Source organism: Lathamus discolor, chromosome 1, assembly GCF_037157495.1.
Source record: "Lathamus discolor isolate bLatDis1 chromosome 1, bLatDis1.hap1, whole genome shotgun sequence".
Lineage (NCBI taxonomy): Eukaryota > Metazoa > Chordata > Aves > Psittaciformes > Psittacidae > Lathamus > Lathamus discolor.
In genome coordinates, this window is record NC_088884.1 from 29,970,985 (window position 1) to 29,992,870 (window position 21,886).

The 21,886-nt window shown below is 44.5% G+C and overlaps 1 protein-coding gene across 1 annotated transcript in view; it reads right to left on the minus strand.

Moving 5' to 3' along the window:
• LHFPL3 (LHFPL tetraspan subfamily member 3) overlaps positions 1–21,886 on the minus strand; it is a 250,633-nt gene that overhangs the window by 14,304 nt on the left and 214,443 nt on the right. Inside the window, exon 3 of the mRNA XM_065666402.1 lies at positions 19,144–19,191. Within this exon, the coding sequence (XP_065522474.1) occupies positions 19,175–19,191 (17 nt within the window). The 3' untranslated portion in view covers positions 19,144–19,174. The remainder of the gene's footprint in view (positions 1–19,143; positions 19,192–21,886) is intronic.

Sequence of the window (21,886 nt, forward strand, 5' to 3'; positions counted from 1 at the left end):
CCCTGGGGACACTGGACCGCAGAGGCTACTTGTAAGCCAGGTCTCAGGTAACAAGTGGTGCTTTGCTGTTAGTAATTTCCCCAGCTGGAGGGACTAAATTCCACAGGGACATCACGCTTTCTCCCCAGATGACTTACACAAAGGGCATTTCAACTGCTCAGGGGAAGAAAGATTCCCCAGCCCTTATTTCTGTGCCAAGTATACTGTCTATTTTTAACAGCAAGCTGCCATTAGCATTTATTTGCTAAAAATAAACATATTTCAAATGCAATTCATTACCTAGTGCATTAGGGTAAAGGCAATTTATGCTTCAGTCAAGAAGAAATATTTTTAAGAGATAAATTGGTTCATGCAAATATCTGTGGCTTGCACCCAGTGCACGTGGTGGTACCAGCGGAGACAGTGTTCTGATCTCAGTCGATTGATGGGATAGATTGCAAAATTCAGGAAGCTGTTGAGGAGCTGGGTGCAACATCCTCTTTTAACTTAATTAAAAACATTACCACAGTTATGAAAGAGAAAAGTGAGAAAGAGATGGGAGGTGTTAGAAACAGTACTCCCTTATATCTGCCTCGTAATAGAATTGTAACAAAAGGGCAGTCATGGTTTTTGGGGACAGGGTATTCTTTATTCTATTGACCATGATGGCTTCCTAAAACCTAAACATCACTGCTTCTTGCTCACAGAAGACTGGAATACAAAAAGGCATAATTCTCAATCCGAAAATGCCAATGTATAAAGGTTTTGAAGTGGGTTTAGGTGAGCTGCTGAGCCAGGAGCTGAGTGGTGATCTCGGGTCAACCTGTCCTTTAGGAATCACCTGGTCAACTTTTGAACAAAAGCAACAATTTCAACTTCCAGAATGTTTTGTGGAAATAAGGCATTTCAAGCAGAAACTGCTAGTTTTGATGGCACTTGTAGCAGGAGGATATCTAGGGTGTGGAGGGAATACATGCTCTGAGGGAAGGTTCGCATGTAGGAACTGAACCTGAGCCTCGTGTGCCTCTCTCTCCTTCCTGTGATAATTCAGAACAAAAATAATGCACTGTAAATACACAGTAATAATAAAAAAGAGATAAAATCGACTCAGAATCTTCAGGGTATCCGGGAGAAAAAGCAAAGCTTTTATCTCCAGCCAGTGCTAACAGGCAGGATGCAGCAGGTCCTGCAAAACTGGGCCGGTCTGATTTTACCCACTAGAGGGGACTGCTGTACCTAGAGTCACCGGCTCACTCACAGCGACACAGGCAATGCCAAAGGAAGCGGCATTACTAAGAAAATTAATGAACATTACTTCTAATACAATTCGAAACAACGTAAAATTGGAATATGCCAGAGACCGTTATTAAATGTTCAAAATGAAAAAAATAATAACTTTAGGATCCCTCATTAAACAATTTCTAAGCTACCAGACTTTATTAAAAAAAGGAAAGATTAAAATCTACTAGATTATCTGAAAAATTTGGGGTGTTTTTCTCTACTGTTTTGCAATGCACAGATGAAAGGCATTAAATTAAAACACGGTCTGTTTAACTTCAGAAACTTTATCTATAAAACGTTCCTGATGATTCACAGCAATTCGTGCTAAATTTGCAAAAGCCAACACCTTGCTGCCCCAAAATAGTTTGGTGTCAGGATCCTTAGCTAATAGCTAACATCTCAAACAAAACCTAGAGAGGGAGGTAAGAGCCCAGGTGTGCTTCCCACCTCGGATGTGCTGCTGGTGGGACAAAGGCGGCTCTGAACATGGGAGGAAAGAAATCTGATTTCTTCTCATGTCCCCTTATCTGTACAGTTTTGGCACTTCAGAAGTTCCCAGGTGGCTGTTTCACCAGAAGCATCCACTAAAGGAACACAAGTTAAAGCACATCTGCAGTTATTGAGGTTTTAAATTCCAGGGACGGGGAGTGTATTAACGTTGGTGCCCACCGGCAAGGGAGCTGGTTTTGGGATGGGTGATCCCAATGGTTGGGTGTGAAGCTGGCTGCTCCTGCCACTAGGTTTATTTTACAGAGCATTACTTGCATCAGCTCTTACTGACCAACTAAGACAGCATTAGTGGGAGATGCTCCCTTCCTGCTGTAATGTGGCTGATTATGGGGCAGGCTGCAACACTTCTGCAGCTGCAGTGGTGATCATGGGGGCACCTGTTCGCACCATTGTGTCTTACTGACCTTTTACTGCAAATCCCTAAACCAACATTCACATTTTCCACCTGCCAGTCCTCTGCTGTTTTCTTGTCTCAGTGTCATAGACTCAGGAAACTGCAGAGGTGGGCAGGGACCTCTGGGGTTCCTAGTCCTACCCCACTGCTCGGAAGAGGGTCAGGTAAGCAGGCTGCTCAGGGCCGCATTCTGTCAGGTTTTCAGTACCTCCAAGGATGGAGCCTCCACCACCTCTCTGGGCAGCCTGCTCCAGTGCTTGACCATGCACACCATAAAAAAGTGTCTTTTTTTTCTGATGTTTCAGTGGAATTTCCTGCATGTCAGTTTGTGCCTGGTCTGACAGCAAAAGTTGTGTCTTTCGCTGTCCTTGGGCATCACCAAGAAGAGCCTGGTCTGTCTTCTTTACTGCCTCCCATCAGATACTTAATACACGCTGATAAGGTTCCCCTTGAGCCTTCTCTATTCCAGGTTGAGCAATCCCAGATCTCTCAGCCTTTCCTCACAGGAGAGATGCTGCAGTTCCTTCATCATCTTATTGGCCTTTCATTGGACTTTCTCCAGTATGGCCACAGCTCTCGGACTGAGGAGCCCAACACAGGACACAGCACCCCATGTGTGGCCTCACCAGTGCTGAGCAGAGCATTCTGTGGACCTGCTCTACCCCAAAGGACATTACTGGTTCATGGTCAGCTTGGTGTCCACAAGGACCCAAGGTGCTTTCCTACCAAGCTGCTTCCCATCTGGTGGCCCCTAGCATATACTGGTGTATGGGGTTCCTCCCCAGGTGCATAACTTGGGAGTTTCCTTGTATTGAACTTCACAAGGTTCCTGTCTACCCATTTCTCTAGCCTGCAGGTGTACCTCTGGATATCAGCACAAACCTCTGGTGCATCAGCCACTTCCTCCAGTTGTTTATCTGCTCTATCATCCCGCTGGAGTTCACGACACTGATCACAGACCTCTAAGCCTGGCATCTCAGGCACCTTCTAATACACATCACTGTCTACTTAGCTAGCTCACACTTCATCAGCTTGTCTGTGAAGTTGTTATGGTGAGCACAGCCAAAAGCTCTGCTAAAGTCAAGATAAACAATGTCTACTGCTTTCCCCTTGACCACCAAGGCAGTCATGTCACCACACAAGGTTTTCAGGTTTGTCACGATTTGTAAATCCATGCTGACTGCTTCCAGTCACCTTCATATCCTTTGTGTTTGGAAATCGTTTCCAAGATTATTTGCTCCATCAACTCCCCAGGGACTGAGGTCACACTGCCATGTCTACTGCTCCCCATACCGTCCCTCTTGAAGATAGGAATGACACTGAATGTCTTGTCTATGTTGTGGCCAAATGGATTGAAAATTTTTAGCGAGTAGTTTGTTTCAGTCACTGAATAGAAAAATACTTTCCATGGTCACCATCTTATTACGGGAATGTCAATATTTGCAAGTGCCCTCCCAAGCAAGGGTTTTCCTTGAGTGCTGCCCCCATTCCCAGCTCTTCTTTTCCTGATGCCCTCTTTTCAGAGAGTGCAACCAGGACATCAGCCAAGGGCAGGTGAATCACTGGGGTGATTCCTCTCACACTGGGCTGACTCCAGAGGACTGAACCTCTGGTGTAAGTTGTTCAGCTGCTATTAGGAGGGAATGCAGTGGGAGCCATGTGGCTCCGAGGATGGAGTGGGAAATATGAAGATCTTTAAAAGCTGCCTTTTCTTCTCTCCCCTCTCTCTTAATTGATTCTCAGTCCTGAAGAAGCTCCTGTGGACCCAACCAAATGTCAGGGCGCTGCTGTCAGAAATCTCTCCTTCCTCCTCTTCCCCCCTGGTTTTCCTTGCTCACTCTGCAGCTGACAGGCACTTTTCTCCCACTGTTAAGGTTTTCTCTTCTTATATCCATCACAAGTTTCAATCTCCCCTCTTCTCTTCTGCTTTCTGTTCTCTTCTTTTTCATTCTGAGGAAGAGAGGGAGCACTGGCATCCCAATTATTTATATGTAAATATTTTCTCTGCTTTTGTCCTGATTTAGCAAAATTTGGAGTCCTGCAGGAGCAGGAAACAGAGCCCTTTCTATTCCCATCAGGCATCCTCTCAGCTTCATTCTTGGCTAGCAAAGCAGTTTATAAGACTGATGGAAAACTGGCATTCCTTTATCCCTGCTGCAAAACTTGTTTCATAATTGTGTGCCTTATTCTAAAAAGTATATGCGGCCTTAATCCTCCTAATATGTAGTGTTTAATATGTATAAAAAGCCTGCTATGTGCATCATCTCAGCAGAGAATTTCAATCGCTAGAAAGGCTGCGACTGAATTAAAAAGGAAGCACTGTGCATGGCAATGAGCTCATTTTGACAGGCTGAATTAATTTTAAATAATAAGGAAGTAATTTCCATCTCACTAAATGCCTGCATTTTTCTGCAAAAGTAAAACACTATAGTCAGAAAGATACTCTTGAGAAATGTCTCTCATAGAGCTAAGTAAACCAGATAGATAGCAATTTAAAAAGTAAATAAGTCATAATTACAATAGTAAAAGGTAGTATCAAGTATTAATGCACTCCAAGCCAAGCTGCTTTGATTGAGTTCTGCTTTATCTCATTAGCTTTATAATCAGAAAAATACCATCAGCTAAAGATACATAGATTTAAGCATAGACAAATACCTCCAGCAGTTAGGTATGGCTGTTGTAAGGATGCAGTGACAACTGCCTGATGCAAAAGAAAAGACTATGAAAATAAAAGGTGTAGGAAGATGTAGAGAAAGAGATCCCTGCACCACCACCACCACTGTCGCCCACTGTGTTCTGTGGAGGATCATGTGGGGGATATGGCTTTCTTTGGTGCATGACCAGAAGGAGCAATGGTGCTTCCTTGTGAGAGTCAAGACATTATAATGCTCATTAGGAGCTGAAAGGGTGATGTTCAGCTCTCTCCTCTGGAAGGGAGGAATCACTTTTGTACCCCTGACCAGCCAGGAGAGTTTTCCCACCACCAGGGCAGGAACACAGCAGGACACATGGCGTTGCAGTAATGAAGGTTTGCACCAGAGCCTCTGGGTTCTGCACTAGACTGTGGTGTTTTTAATGAACTTTGCACAAGCAGAGCCTGGTAGATCCATGACCAGCACTCCCATGCTGTGGGGAGGGCTGTAGGCACCAGACACCCTCCACATCCCTCCTTGAATAGTGAATTATTTTCTGCACAACATCGGGGTGAGGGGGTGTTTAGGAGTGTCTGTGTTTGTGTGCATCCCCCTCTTCTCTACAGCAGCCTTTGGCCTGGGGTGTAGGACACTCTCCCGGGATCTGGACAGAAAATAAACCCCTTTTATCCAACACCATGGTGTTTTGAACAGCTGCCCAGGAGATGGGAGATTCTGGCTGAGCTGTAATCCTTGCAGTAGCTGCTTGACTGCAAAGTCTTCTCTAAAATGCAGCTTTCTTTGTCCTGTTAGTGAGACTGGGAGAAAGGGAATAAAAAAGCAAGATCAAGGATGACATTGTAGCTTGGTGACAGGGGCACTAAGCTATTGAAAAGGTGATCTGACTTCCACTCTCTGCTCCCATTAATATTTAATAGTCATTAAATTAAAAGTCAGGGATATGTAGGATTAACTACAGGTCAGCATCCTTGTACTTTTATCTGAATGAATGAGATAGTGTTAATATGGATAGAAATAACCTATTAGCAATGAGCACAACCAGTATGTCAGACATGAATTTAAATGATTTAAACACTCCCTGACAAACCAAAACAATGAAATGGCCGCTCCAGTACAGAGACATGCACAAACACTGCACCAGTGCTGAAACCTCCTCCAGCACAGACGTTCACTGAAATCTGAAACTGGCAAAAATCAGCCCTTTCTCTCTGTGGATTTGCTCAAGGGACTTGAGAGATACTGCTGATCACTGAGAAAACAGCCATAAACAGCTTTTCATGCACTCAAAAGCAGTGATCACAGAGCAGCAACCTTTGAAAGATGCTGTAACTGAGTCACCTGCACTGCCAGGAGAGGAGGCAAGTGCCTGGTGTGGAAGAATGCAGGGCTCTGGCTGCACCAAGCCATTAGGCTCATTTTTAGTATGCAGAGTTTGAGTGGCTGATGGCCAGCACTGCAGGAGTGTCCTCCTGCTCCTCTCCAGCCCGGACCTGCCACCGAGGCTCAGAAAAGCCACAGCCCAACTTCTCCTCTGCTGCAGTTCCTGATTTGGGTTCAACTTGGGAACATCACGGATTGCAGCTCTTAGTGCAAGATTTCCTTCTCTTTTCCATGCTCATGAAAATGAAAAGCAATCTAATCCTAAGCAACCTTTCCGCATCTGGAGGAACCACATGTGAAGACTGATGGGCAGCTCATTCCGTCCTCCCTCAGTGGAGAGGAGCGGGCTTGTTTACCATCCTGCCTTGTGCAGGAAGGGCTTCCCACCAGCCGTGTGGTTTCCCTGTGCTGATGAGCAGAGAGGAGGGTGGAAGGATGCCTGCTGGATTTGACCAGACAGCTCAGATCTCAAGCAGCTTCTTTCCCCACAGTTGCTAAGAAACCAAAACAGTCATCTCAGCTGGTGAAACAACTGCTTAGTTTATTTTCCCTCCATTTGTCTCATTCTGGGTAACAACAGCTTTAAGCCTCTTGGGGCTTTCCCTGTGCTCCTCATGGTAAAGAGCTGGACAGGCATGATGCTGGGGAGGACAGTTGCCCAGGTTGTTTTCATACGTGGCATCAGGAAGTTCCCTACTGTAAACTGCCTGCAGGAGTCTCAGACACTTATTCACAGATGTTATTCAAGACCGCTGTTGGTCTTACAGCCGCTGTTGGCACATCCACCTGAGTCGCCAGTAGTTCCAGCTGTGACTTTGATGAAACCTGTTGTCCAACTCCCATGTCACATCAGTGTTTGAATTTATCCCTTTGCAGGCCTAACTCTGTCTAGAATCTCACTCACAGCCATCTGCATGGTGCCTGGGAGCAGGGATAGTGCCTACTGCCTGGCAGGATTTTAGCTTTCCTTGCCGGAGCGCTGCCAGAGAAGACACCATATGGGCATCCCTATGGCTGAGGGCCAGACAGCCAGATAGCCACTGAAGAACAAAGCCCCACAGCAGGTTGTACCTCCTGGAAACATCACCCAGGAGAAAACTCCCACCCACGTTAGAAGCAAATGAAAAAACAGACTTGGGCAAAGGGCACAGAACTCATCCCTGGCTGAGGTAGAGGGTGGTTTCCAGATCACTTTTAGTAATAGCACAAGGCATTTGCCTCTAACTGAATGGGACTGGAAGGCTGATAAAAACCTCATGGAATAACCTTCCCCGTGTAAATGACTCTGGGAACTTTGTTTCTTTATTTCTCTGTCATGTAAGGATTTTTCAAAGTTCAGCTGTGTGTTCACAATCAATAACAGTCCAGCTGAGCAGAGGCTTGTACTGTCTTGGAAATGCCACCTGTCAAGACGCACAAATAAAGCTAAAACAACCTCCAAATATTAACTACTCTGTGTGTTTGCTAACGGTGCTGTGCTGACCGCAGGAGCTGGATTGCCATTCCCAGCACAGCGCCTGTAAATTCTGCTGGTTCCCTGGTGGGCTGGGGTTGTTTTTATTAAGTGGTTACGTGTTGTGCTTCCCTTGTGTGAAGCCTCCTGTTTGCCGATGGAGCTGTGGCTCTCACAGAAAGGTGCAACTCTTTTTTCAGCCTTGGTAGAAAATGGTTGTTTTATCAGCTTATGTATTTTGTAACTCTGGCAAGTAAATGTGTGCTGTGCATGTTAGTAAAACAGAGATCTCTATTGCATGAGAAAGAACTGATGCAGTGCATTGACCAAACTGCTCAGCAGACAACGTTCACCCAGCCAGTCATTAATTTTTTAAGCTCTGTGTGTGGCTTCCGATTTAAAAGGAGAAAAAGGCTGGTTCCTCAGCCCCAACAGTATGGCTTACAGTGATCTCGTGTGTCCCCATGCTAAATCAGAGAGGAGACCTTCTGCGGCTCATGGAAACAGTTAGCTACACCTTCTCGTAGTATCACTGATGGTGAGGAAAAATAAGAACATGGGGATTTCTGATGCGCAGCATAAATGGCCAAATTACCTAATTGGGTTCTTACAGACAGCTGCTATCCTTAGCAAGAAACATGGCTGTGTTAGTCTATAACAGCACAATGTTTAGCAAACCCTGCCAAAGGTATACGTGCTCCTTGGTTTTTTTAATCCTTCTGAGCAAAATATTCATGTGTTTTCCAATTTGTTTATATCAGACAATGTTTAAAAATGTATCTGAATGACTGACTGAGTTTACTGTTCCTGAAAAGAGGCTGGAATAAGTCTTCAGGATGCTCCAGATTAGAAAACCAGCTCCTATCCCAACAGATAGAAGAGACTGTCGTACCCTAAGATAAAGCATATTCAGCCAACTTCAGTGTTTTTTTGTGTTTTCTACCAGGGAAGTGACACTGGCTATCTACTGCATTAATATAAATCCTCAGGCCAGCAGCAGTGAGTTACTACCTGGTTCATAGGCTTTTCAAGGGAGTCTGAGTGCAACCTGTGCTTTTGTTCATGTGGGTAGTCTATATATACTGTCTGTTGCCCTTTGCACAACAAATGCTCATCAAAGGTTATGTGAAGGAGGAAGTTTTTGTAGGACTCAGTAAACTTTATCACTGTCAGTGACAGAGTTACCTTTAAAGCTGCTGAAAAGCTGTGCCTTTTACAAGTCTCAGGACCAAGATCATGAAGACACATTCATTATTAGGAGCATGTAAACTACAAATGAATTAAATTCTAAGCATGTGAATGGAGCATCATAATGTTTTATATAAGCTATAATTAACTAGACATAAAATATACAAGCAATGCAGTTAAGTATTTTGCAACATTATTGAAAATCTATTACAAATGACTTGACAATCTTTGCTGCAGGCTATAACGTCCATCATGGCTGACACTGGCAAACTGAAACCCTCTAATTTTGCATGTTTTTTTTTTTTTTGTAGCATCTTCATCATTTATAAAAGAAGTCTGAAGATTCAGGGTCTAAAACCTTAACCCTCTAAATCTAGTGCAGGGTGCCCAAAATCACCAGCCACCTACAAATACTCTGGGTCACAAAGCTGAATGAATTACTCTTGTTCATGCTTTCTTAAATCATCAGTATAAAAGAGCTGTACTCCTTTTTTGTTTATTAGCTTTGATACACTGTTTGAGAATTCTATTTGACACTCTAATCTATTTAATCACAACTTGTTATTTAGAAATCTTTGTGGCATCTCTGATCTTTCTAATCTATTATGAACATTGTCTTTAAGGAATCAGAAAATGCATGTATTAATTACAAAGTATTTCAGAGGTGTCTGCTCTCAGGCAAATATTGTTTTGTAAATCAGAGAGCTGAAATAAGCTGCTGGGAAACTGCGTGGGTTACAGTAAATATTTTTAAGCCTCACATCCAGCTCACGCACCACATACAAGTTAGAGATGAAGGAACATCCTTTGGATGGTGGCTAATATGCTAAACTCTGCCCGAAGGAGTCTAATCAGAAAACATCTCGTGGTCACGTTGTCACTTTATTTTTTAACCCATGGGGAAAAGAATTCATTCTGGACACAGATATCCTGAGGCACTTTCTCCTCCAAACCTAATTCATAAATTCCTTTCCACTTTCCAGAGGGATCTTTTCCTCAATGTGATTTTAATATAATACCAGGTCTATCACAGATATTTAAATACTCTCCATTCCTAGTAATTTAGAATGGAGGCAGGAAACCTGCAGCAGCAGGGTTTCCCCCCAACAAAAAAAAAAGGATGCTTTCAACTCAGGATGAGCTGTGGGTCCCCTACGAGAAGAGCAAATAACAAATGAAGACTGACTCTGGTTTACTTTGAGGTAAATCCAAGCAAGGCCAACTTGGGTAGGAGCATGGCATTGATTTGTCCTCTGCCCTGCACATACTTTGCCTCCTCTGAGGACTACAGAGCAAGAGAGTTATTGCATGTGTTTCATCAAAGGCAATACCTCAAAACCAGAGGAAGTAGTAGATGGGAGACCAAAGGATGACTGAAAAATAGCACAGAGAAGCCTGATTTCCTGAAAATGTCTCAAACCTATGGAAAACTTGAAGATTGGTAAGGTTTCACATTCTCTTTGGTGCACTATGGGTGGAGGTTTTCTGTTGCATTGTGTTGAGATGGGAGAAGGAGGCGCCATGAAGAGGAAAGTGAAATGGGCAGTTTGGAGGAAAGGAGGAAAAGCCTTAGGGGTAGTTTTAGGGAAACTTTTGCAAGGCTGGACCATGAACTCGACAAAGAGGATGAAGGTGAAGCAGTGAAAGGACTTAGTGTGGTTTGCTAAGGAACTGAAGCAAGGAATTAATTTTAACTGTGACATTTTGAGGGAAGACAAGGCGAGCATCAAGAGGGCCAGAACAGAGAAGGTTACAGAGACTGAGGATGAAGCTATCAGCACCTTACTGTGGGAACAAATAATAATAGATATTTCTGTAGGACACTCTTGAGGGAATGTCAGCAGGATTAAATGATGGCATCAGTCTGGGGAGAAGAGGGAAGATGATGATAATGTTGAAAATAGCACTGAGGGTGTGTGCTGCCTGGATGCAGAAGCTAATAGGTTTCCCAACTGCAGACAGGGTAGGCATGTGATAAGGTAAGATAAGGGGGTCAGTTTTAGCTATAGCTGTGTTGTTAAATGGAAACATCTGGCATTACTGAACCAGAGACCTGCCTGCAGAAGACGGAGGGAGGTTATGCTAAAAACCAGACAAAGATGGAGACTGAGGGAGAATGAAGGAAGTTTCCAGAAGCTGACATTGCTAAGGAGGAGGATTCATAGAATCATAGAATGGTTAGGGTTGGAAAGGACCTCAAGATCATCTAGTTCCAACCCCCCTGCCATGGGCAGGGACACCTCTCACTAAACCATCCAACACAAGGCTCTGTCCAACCTGGCCTTTAACACTGCCAGGGATGGAGCACTCACAACCTCCCTGGGCAACCGATTCTAGTGTCTCACCACCCTAACAGGAAAGAATTTCCTCCTTATATCCAATCTAAACTTCCCCTGTTTCAGTTTTAACCCATTGCCCCTTGTCCTGTCACTACAGTCCCTGCCAAAGAGTCCCTCCCCAGCATCCCTATAGGCCCCCTCCAGATACTGGAAGGCTGCTATGAGGTCTCCACACAGCCTTCTCTTCTCCAGGCTGAACAGCCCCAACTTCCTCAGCCTGTCTTCATATGGGAGGTGCTCCAGTCCCCTGATCATCCTCGTGGGCCTCCTCTGGACTTGTTCCAGCAGTTCCATGTCCTTTTTATGTTGAGGACACCAGAACTGCACACAATACTCCAGGTGAGGTCTCACAAGAGCAGAGTAGAGGGGCAGGATCACCTCCTTTGACCTGCTGGTCACGCTCCTTTTGATGCAGCCCAGGATACGGTTGGCTTTCTGGGCTGCGAGCTCACACTGCCGGCTCATGTTCATTTTCTCATCGACCAGCACCCCCAAGTCCTTCTCTGCAGGGCCGCTCTGAATCTCTTCTTTGCCCAGTCTGTAGCTGTGCCTGGGATTGCTCCGACCCAGGTGTAGGACCCTGCACTTCTCGTGGTTGAACTTCATAAGGTTGGCATCAGCCCACCTCACAAGCGTGTCGAGGTCCCTCTGGATGGCATCCCTTCCCTCCAGCGTATCAACCGGACCACACAGCTTGGTGTCATCGGCAAACTTGTTGAGGGCGCACTCAATCCCACTGTCCATGTCAGCGACGAAGATGTTAAACAAGACCGGTCCCAACACCGATCCCTGAGGGACACCACTCGTTACCGGTCTCCAGCCAGACATTGAGCCATTGACCACAACTCTTTCTGTGCGGCCGTCCAGGCAGTTCTTTATCCACCGAGTGGTCCATCCATCAAATTGATGTCTCTCCAATTTAGAGAGAAGGATGTCGTGTGGAACAGTGTCAAACGCTTTGCACAAGTCCAGGTAGATGACGTCAACTGCTTTACCCTTGTCCATCAATTCTGTAGCCCCATCATAGAAGGCCACCAGATTGGTCAGGCAGGATTTCCCCTTAGTGAAGCCATGCTGGCTGTCACCAAGCACCTTGTTGTTCTTCATGTGCCTTAGCACACCTTCCAGGAGAATGTGCTCCAAGATTTTGCCAGGCACAGAGGTGAGACTGACTGGTCTGTAATTCCCCGAGTCTTCCATTTTCCCCTTCTTGAAAATGGGGTTATATTTCCCTTTTTCCAGTCATCGGGAACTTCACCTGACTGCCATGATTTTTCAAATACGATGGCCAGTGGCTTAGCAGCTTCATTTGCCAGCTCCTTCAGGACCCGCGGATGGATTCCATCAGGTCCCACGGACTTGTGCGTGTTCAGATTTTGAAGATGGTCACGAACCAGATCCTCTCCTACAGTGGGCCCAAGGTCTTCATTCTCACAGTCCCTGCATCTACTTTCTAAGAACTGGGTGGTGCAGTCAGAGCCTTTGCCAGTGAAGACCGAGGCGAAGAAGTCATTCAGAACCTCAGCCAAATCCTGCGTAGCCAGTTCTCCTGAAAGCTTTCTCAGGGGGCCTATTTTGTCCCTAGTCTGTTTTTTGTTTGCTACGTACCAGGAAGATCATGGACAGCAGCTGCATAGAAACAAGTATGGGAAGAAGAGAACAAAATAGCCTCTGACAGTACGAAAGACAGAAATGAGGGATGCAGGGAGAAGGAAAAGCTGTCTGAAAAGCTACCCAACATCTTGATTTTTAACCTTGTGCAGCTCCCCCCTATGTCCACGTACTCTTGCTCTGTTCAGATGCATTGTCTGAGCAGCATTTGAAAATTTTGGGTATTTGCTCCAAAAGTTTAGCAGGTTGGAGATGCACATGTGCAGGTCCATACATTGTGATGCATGCTCATTTGGTCCAATCTGTATTGCACACTGATCCCATAAGTATGTGCCAAACTTGGAGGTCACAGTGCCCATGAACATGCCTGTATCCAGGAGAAACACCCCCCTTCTCTTCTGTCTTGTGTTCCTTTCTCACATATCTAAGAAGAAGCAAATTTTACACACCGGAGGGATTATGTGCTGAATATTGCATGTACCATTGATTGTACATATGTATGTACCACCTGACCCAGTGATTTTTGGGTGGCTGGGTTTGTCATGTCCTTAAGTTAGGCATCTAAAGTCTGTCCTACAAGGATTATATGATATTCAGCAAGAGGTGAGTGTGCCCTCTGCAGAGATATGCTATTGATAGGGAGATGTAATGACTTAGATGAAATCATTACTTATCCTTCCAGTAAGTTGTGTCCTGATTTAGTAACATATTCCATTTGTAGATCATGTTGTCTCTGGTGAGTCTGCTTTACAACAGTGGTGCAAACAAATTAAACAAAGTTTTGATATGCTTTTATCACAGATTTGTCCCTAGTGTCCTTTGATTTACTTCACGAGATCTCCTCTGGCACGAACTGGATGGAAGCAGGATTTTCTCCCCCTCAAAGCTGATCTGAGCTCAAGCACCTCTGAGAATATATGAGCTCTGCCTTCAGAGCTGCCTTCAGGCATTTTGGAGAATGACTGCCCTCCTCTTAACATATAACAGGCTGAAGATAGCGGTATGTCTTCATTTCAACGAAATTGCTTTTTTCCTGCACTTCCTTGGCATCCAGATGGTGGTGCTCCGAGTGTCCTGAACTGATACCAAAGGGAAAAAACCCTGCTGCCCTTTCTTGCTGGTTGACAAAGGGAGCTACAGTGGTACATGCTCTCCTTGCCTTTAACCTCCCTTCCCTCCCCAGTGAGGACCAAAATTAACAATAGATCTCATTGTCAGCACGAAAAGATTCCTGCGTTTTGTGATTTTTGCAATAGCGTCACAGAGGTTAGAGGTGGGAATAACACATGGATTACCCTTTACACCACTCCAAGTCTGCTGTAGATGGTTCTCCACAGCAGCAGGTATGGTTTCCAGCACGCATTTTGATACTGAACAGAAATGTGGAACAGGAAAAGAACTGGTTCCAGGGGCACCAGTATAGAGTACTTTTTTGTCTCTAGTCTGTCGGAGGATCATTTTCTGCTGTTAAGATGAGCACTTCAGGTCTCACAGTGTTAGCATGATTGTCAATAGGGCTATAAAAGCAATATATATCTTAAGAAATGAGAAAATGCTCTTAAAGGTGAGATGTTGAACAACTGAAAAAATCCAAAATAGCCATTCATCGGGAAGACAGGTTAAGCAGTCAGTGCAATAGCATCGGCCAATTCTAGCTCAACTCCTGTATAATAACTTGCCAGGTTAATACATTGCCAGGTTGTAAAATGCTACTGATCTGTTTAGGTTTCTGCCTGTTAATTCTTCGGGCAGTCTGAATGCAGAGAAGGGCTATCACTTGCTGCCGCTATAAAGGAAGCCAAGGATATGCAGCAAATTCAACCCTTAAGAACACGGATAGCTTCTGATCCTTTGGCTATGTTTGATGAGTGGTTCAGCCCCGATTCCCAAGCACTGTAGTTCCCATGGGATTGACAACATCCACCTGACACAAGTCCCTGTTGTAACTCAAGCTTTGGGTTTCAAACACCAGCCCAGGCAAGCTGTCCTCCGTGGTGAGCCTGGGAGAGTGACCAGGCTCTGTCTATGATCAACCCCAAGATCTTTGCCCTGCTTCAGATCATCATGGTCTGCCTGGTGGCTTTTTGCCATAGGAAAAGGTCGGCATTCTGGGGATCCACGATGCAGGAATTTGGCCAGCCCTAATGAAGGATTATAACTGTGAAGAAAGAAAAGCCAGAGGTCAGCTGAGCTTTTCAATGTCTTCAATAAAGAGCCTACAATTTTCACGTTGGGAAGTTGGGTAGTCTTTGGGTGAGGGAGACATTAGTATTCCAATGGGCAGACTTTGCTTTCCCAGGTGTCCTGTAGGCTTTCAGGAGCAAGTTAGACTGTGGCCCGCAGCCAGCAAAGCACTTAGATGGCAGCACACCTCCTAGTCCATGGATCATCCTGCTGAATTTGTTAGGGCTCCATCTGCACTTCCAGGAAACAACGCGCATTGCTGGGCTGGGTCCAGCATCTCTCTCATGTCCCGACTTGTGTAAAGCTCTTTCACATCCCTTGAAGCCATATTAATATGCTGGATGGGCTACGGACACTGCCTGGGACTGCACCATTTGAGTCATAACCACACTCTGGAAAACAAATGAGTAGAGTATGCTTTTGCTTAAAGGTAAAAAGCGCCGTTCTTTTGCGTTGTGAGAATATGAGCATCAGCAAGAGGAGAGCTGTGCCTACGCACTGTTCCAGTGATAATACATGTACTCTTGTTTACTCCTTGAATAATAAGACTTCGCGCTCAAAATGCTGAAGGGGATCAGCACATAGCTGACAACAGCAGATGGAAGCTGAGGAAGACACGGTGCGTTACCTTTTTTTGCTGTGGATGGATCCCAGAGCCCCAAAGGTGGCATTGCAACAGCAGCTTGAATGAGCACAACAAATGGAAATACTGGGATAGAAGATCTTGTGGAGATGACAGAGACCAGCATAAGTATCTAGCAGCAAAGGACTGCCAGGGATTAGGGCATGAAACATTGAATGTTGAGATAAGGGCATGCCTAACTCTGTGGTTCAGGGAGTATCTAAACACAGGAACAGAGGAGAGCTCCATAGTGATCACTGGTGAGAGATGTGTGTGGCTGAGGGTTGAATGAAGTTGTAGGACACCATGTTGATCAATGATGGCAATCTGTGAATAATTTTCTGAGGATTTAGCCCTCATATGGAAGATAAAACTGTGCTGTAAGTCAGAATGTAACTGGAGAAGGTAACTGTGGTACAACAGGATTTAGTGATGCAGGATGCGCTGAGACTTCAAGAAGGAAGCCAGCCAAGACAACAGAGTTTGCAGAGGAACATATGAGAGCATGATCCAGTTTGCCATGATGGCTCTGTGGACACTGCTGGAGTTGCCTGAGTGTGTAACACACTAACAGGCACAGTGTACAGTGGAGTTACACCCTTGGGTGTACGTGTGCAAGAATGTGACATTCAACAGTGTTCAGTTCTGTCCTCTCTTACCAGAGAATTTGTCCCGGTCACAGATGTTTGTATGTGTGTGCAATTAGAACAGTGATTAAATTTTGTGGCTGAGGCTGTTAGCATCCGTTAAAATAACAGAATCACACAAAACCACAGCAGGAGATAACTTCAGGAGGTCATGCAGACCACTCCCTGTCCTAAGGTAGGCTAATTGCACTGGTACCACTTCTGATGTGTTTGAGTAATTTGTCCCTAAGGCTCTCCACCACTCGAAGTTCAGGATACCCTTAGGCTTCAGGCTCCTCACCGCTGGAAAGGCTGTGGGATTTTTGTTCATCACATCTGGGTTGCGTATTTCTAGAATTTAAAACATGGCTGCAAGTGCTACTAGCCACATGTGGGCACCGAAACCCCAAAATACTAGCTCTCATTTATGGACTGCTCCCTCACACTTGTAAAATAAGAGAACTGAGTTGGAGACATCCCTGCCATGCAAGGGAACTCAGTAGTGAAACTGGGTTTCTTCCAGTGGCACTGGGCTGACACAGAACCCACAGAAACGTGATTGAGGAGATCAGTGTGAAACACGCAGGTTGTACAAACAAACAGGCTGAAACATTGCATGGCTCAGCAGATCTCTGCCAGATATGGGTGTCTGGGAGATGGCTGGTTGCAGCAATCCTCTAGAGGGGTTAAAGAATTGAGAGGAGGGAGGTGGCAACCAGGGGAGTTACTCAAATTCAGGGCATCTGGACTATTAGCAGTTTAGGGGAAGAGAATGGGAGGAAAAATGCTTAATTGGTTGCTTTGGGAGGATGGGCTGTTTCTTGTCACAGTGGCACAGAGCAGCCAGACTCAAAGGCAAATTCAGGAGCCTCAAGTGGTGCTCTCAGATCTGTGAGTTGGGTCCTATAAAAATGGTGTGGGACATCCATTTACCACACACAACTGCGGGTAGATGTTGCTGTCATTTTGTTTTGCAGCACAGGATGCGGGAAGGTGAGTGTCCCGCCAGCAAGGGGAGGAGGTGGGAGGCTGCAGGGCTCTGTGTGTGTGTCATGGCTCCAGCTTCCCGAGGAAGCACATTTCTTGGGGAGCAAAGGGGCCGAGCTGAAGAAGGAGCATGGTGGGAACAGAGATCTACAGAGCTCCTGCCTTGGGGCCACAGTGAAGTGTTAGAGGCGCTGGCTGCTGGCAGGAACTCACCATGGAGAAGGAGGCAGGGAAATCATAAACCTGTTACTAACTCGCTTTCTTTTCTGCAACCCATCCCCAGCACTAACCATGTTTGAAAATACAGCATCCAGGCTTCTTCTGCAATGGCTTCAAAAACCAGTCTTACTTCTGTAGACACTTATTTTCCAAGCTCTATTTTTCCCTTGCTTTGAGTTTGCCATAGATGTTAATTAGGACTTCCACATCTTCCATAGCCTGGTGTTTTCCTTTGTAACTGAGAACAGTGAAGGTCACCTTGCTCCCCAGGTGCATTTTCTCAGCTCTGGCAGTCTAATCATTAATGTCTTTGGAACAGAAGCAGGGATCTTACATGGGAAACTTGAGAAGAGCTATAAAAACATCACATAGACAGCTGTCAGTGTCAGCTGGCATAGCTCCAGTAATTCAGAAGTAGATATGTTTCAGAAGTCATCCTGTTCTCACACAACAGTGGGTGTAATGGAGTGAAGGGATATTTTTACTGCATGGTAAGAATTTACAACAAATACCTATTTTTGCAGCTCAGTTGCATGTGGGTGAACTGGGTCTACTGAGAGTAGTAACCAGCATCTGGTAATCTCTATTTTATTACTCATAAAAGTGAAGCAGTGACCAGAACACTAATTGCCACTGAATGATAGTTTACAGTGTAGGGAAAGTTATTCTGGTGGCTTCATTCTACTCCCCACCCGTACAGTCATGAAATTGTAGAGTCATTGACAACTGTAAGTAGGAAGAGATTTCTGAAGGTCATGTATTCCAATTCCCTGCTCAAAGAAGGTCCAACCAGAGCAGGTTGCTCAGGGTCACATCCAGTCAAGTTCTAAGTATCTCCAAGCATGGGGATGACACTACATCACTGGGCAACCTCGTCAATGTTTGACCATCCTCATGACAAAAAACTACAGTGCACTTCCAACATGAGCGGAATATGGTGAACCGAAACCCAGGCAGGGAATAACTAAGTTATGCCTCTCAATACCAGGCAGCACCAGAAGACCTGTGTTGGCAAGTATGCTTCAAGATGCTGTGGTTGGTCTCACCTTCATAAGTATCATATACATTAAGACTGAACGAGCATATAAACACAGCAGAACATCAGCTTTGCCCACAGTAGTATTTTTTTTTAGCAGAGTACTGTGAAAACATAACATTTTTAGTTCCAGTGTGTCATCTGTCATATGAATTAAGAGTTTGACAACAGAGTCACCATGAAGCATTCACATTACAGAAGCAGATGTGGGTAGCAGAGCTGTACACAGCAGCCAGCTGCACTAGTACTAGGCTTGACTTCTAGAAAAGGCAAACTGGAAGCTGCTGCTGTCCACTTGCAAGCACAGAAGTGTCAGTGCTGTTTCTGACCCATTTGAACTGCACACGTCAACATTTCTACAGTGGATTTCTAAACAGCCACATCCAATGGGGCCCTGATCCTTGTTAGGTACTTCCGAACATTACTTAGAAATAACAAACACAGCGCTTGCAGATTTGCCACTAGCAGCTGCCACAAGCTACTGAAGAAGGCGCGTTATTAAGACTATACAAAACCAAAGCTGGGAATATAAATATCAAACAAGACGCTTACATGTTGCTGGACATGCTGCCCAACATCAGAAACACGAGACAACAGCGGAAAGCCATGCAACAACGTATTTTGGCAGAAGCGCGCAAACATTTCACAGCTTGTCCCCTGGTTGCCATGCTCACACTTACATTAGTCTGTGTCATACTACCTTAACTTGTTTTAAGCATTTCCATCATCTGCGAGGTAGGGAGGGAAAAACAGAATAGTTAAGGTATAATCAAATGAGATCTTGCACATTGTAGTATAACTTGTAAACAATCTCATTACTGGCAGTAGCATGGAGAGTGTGAATGGTTCAGGCTTCTGTTTCAGCTTATCTAGACAGGGAACTTTCTGAAAGCCAGGTGACTGATTCAAAGGGTTACTAAGGAGGCAGATGAAAAAGCTAGGATTAACATAGGATAGATGGTGACAGAACATAAACAAACAAATAAAAAGCAAAGGATATTTGTGTCTTACTGCATTTTTTTCCTGTCATGGCAGAATCAAAATTCCCAGTGACATCTTCTGATCAGTGGGCAATTTTAAACACTGTGTTAATCCGGCTACTTCCAAAATATCGGAATAAAGGTGGAAAATCAAAAAGCAATCAACCATAAATCAGAACAATAAATTATGTTAAAGATAAAGATAGATACATCAGTTATCAAGTACGTACAGATCTACAGAAGTTTTTCTTCCAGATGAGAAATTACAAGTAATACAAAATAATGCATCTAAATCTTGTTGATCATCTTGATTGATTGCTCATCACTTTTGATTATACTTCTGAAATCACAGGTACCATCCTTATATGCACAAACTCTCCTAATGGCTTAGATCTTAAGGGCAGCCATGCATTGTGCTTTTAATTATGCACCCACAGAAGCCCTGCTCCAGTGAGATCTTGTGCCCATGGTGCCCTGAGAAAGCCCAAGGGAACCCAGAGATACTTTGGATCTGAAAGGATTGTGAATTCACCGTGCTTTGCATAAGCGTATAAACCCTTTGTGTCTGATCAGGACAGATACTAAAAGTCACCTATAAGTGAAGGATTTGTATCAAGAAAAAATGCGTACTTGCACATCTTTATATTATACTACTGAACAGCTAAAAATCTGTAACAAGCACGGAAGAAACAAGAGTCTTTCCCGAGGCAGTGGCAGAGTAATCAATTGGCCTAAACCTCTGCTGTTCAAAAGGAGCCTCAAAGGAGATGCCAAAATAGACAGCATTTGATACACTATCTTAAAGCAATCATTTCTTAACTAAGAACACAGCCCAATGGTTCCACTATTGCTTGAAACATGTTTTGAAAAAAATTGAAGAACTTTAAAGTAATTTGACATAGAAATCACAAATAGCCATAATAACACCAGAGGTGCATTTTCTAGCTGGGTCTAATTCAGATGAACTGTAAAATACAGCAGAGAAATCAGACACAGTACCTGGAAGTATCTAAATGCACTGATTAAATGATTGGCACGTCTTTGGTGAAAATGATCGATATATTAACTTTCCTAAAGATTCACAGTAGGCAGTAAGAAAAGAAAAGTCCCTGTATGTCTGTGTGTAAATACACATATATATGTTTAAGTAATTTGCTGGATTCCTGTCTTTCTTGGAAGTTGTGACTGTTTGTATGCTGGTACTTCAGTGCCTCCATTGGCTTTCCTTCTACCATTATTTCAGCAACGAAACACAGAACAGACAGAGGTGCTGAGGGGTATGCACACTGGTTGAGTAGCTGCCTCATTTATAATGCTGGAAAAAATGAGATAAAATAGCTTATTAAACAAATGATTTTGACATCATTTAACTTTTCTCCTGTTTTATTTTGATCCTTCTGCACTGTAAGAGAAATCAGAATTTGTATCAATGTAATCGTGCTTGCCCCTCTGCCTCCTGCCTGCATATCCTGGTTAAATGGAACTGATGCTGTTTCATGCAGATTACACAACAGCCGTTATAATTCAGCAGCATTACACCAATTGGATATAGTTGGGAAATATCCAAGGAAAACCCAGACCCTATTCAAGCACTGACAAAGGCTCCTATGCTCCCCATCTGCCTTTCCCCAGACACGAGCTTTCCCCAGGATCATCAGAGAATGTCCCTGCCTATCCTGCCCCATGAGACACACCAGCTGTGCAGCCCCCAATGGACATGGAATGTACAGTCCCACCCCCGGGATGCTGTGGAGAAGACCCAGGGGAGCTTGAGCACTTATTGCCAGTCCCAACAGCCTTGGTTTAGGCTTACCATCCTCATGGGGATGAAGGGTTAGTTATCACCCAGTTAACGTAAAACATACCTAAGTAGAGCCAACCTCACTGCTCAAGTTTTCTGGGCAATCTGCACAGGCTGGTTGTCCCAGGCAACATCTCCTCTCCACAGGAGACTTTCCTGCCACCATTTTAGTTAGGTCAAGGACTGTTTCCCTTCCATATGTACGTAAGTATCATGTAGCCACAGTATATGGAATAACTTCTGGCCCTTAACTGGATAATAAACAACGTTCTCCTTTGGTCAGAGGTAAAACTTGTAAAACTTGTCCTTCCTTGAGTTCCTCCTTGGCATCTTTCGTCAAGGTACGCACCTTTCACTAAGCCTTGCTTTCTGCATGTCTATACCCCAAAATACACAACCTGCTATAAACCTTCTAAGCAGGTTAAGTGTATATAGCTGGTGGCTCTCTCCTGAATGAGATCTGTCATGGGCATGACAGCATTTTGTAGTGAATTGGGAAGATTAATTCCCAGCCTCTTTTCTTCAGTAGACTGTGACAATGCGCATGAGATATTGGCAGACCTGGGGCCATCTGGGGCTGTGCCCATATCCATGTTTCAGTGGGATCAGGAGAATGTTTCTGAGATGAATTTCTCATTTACT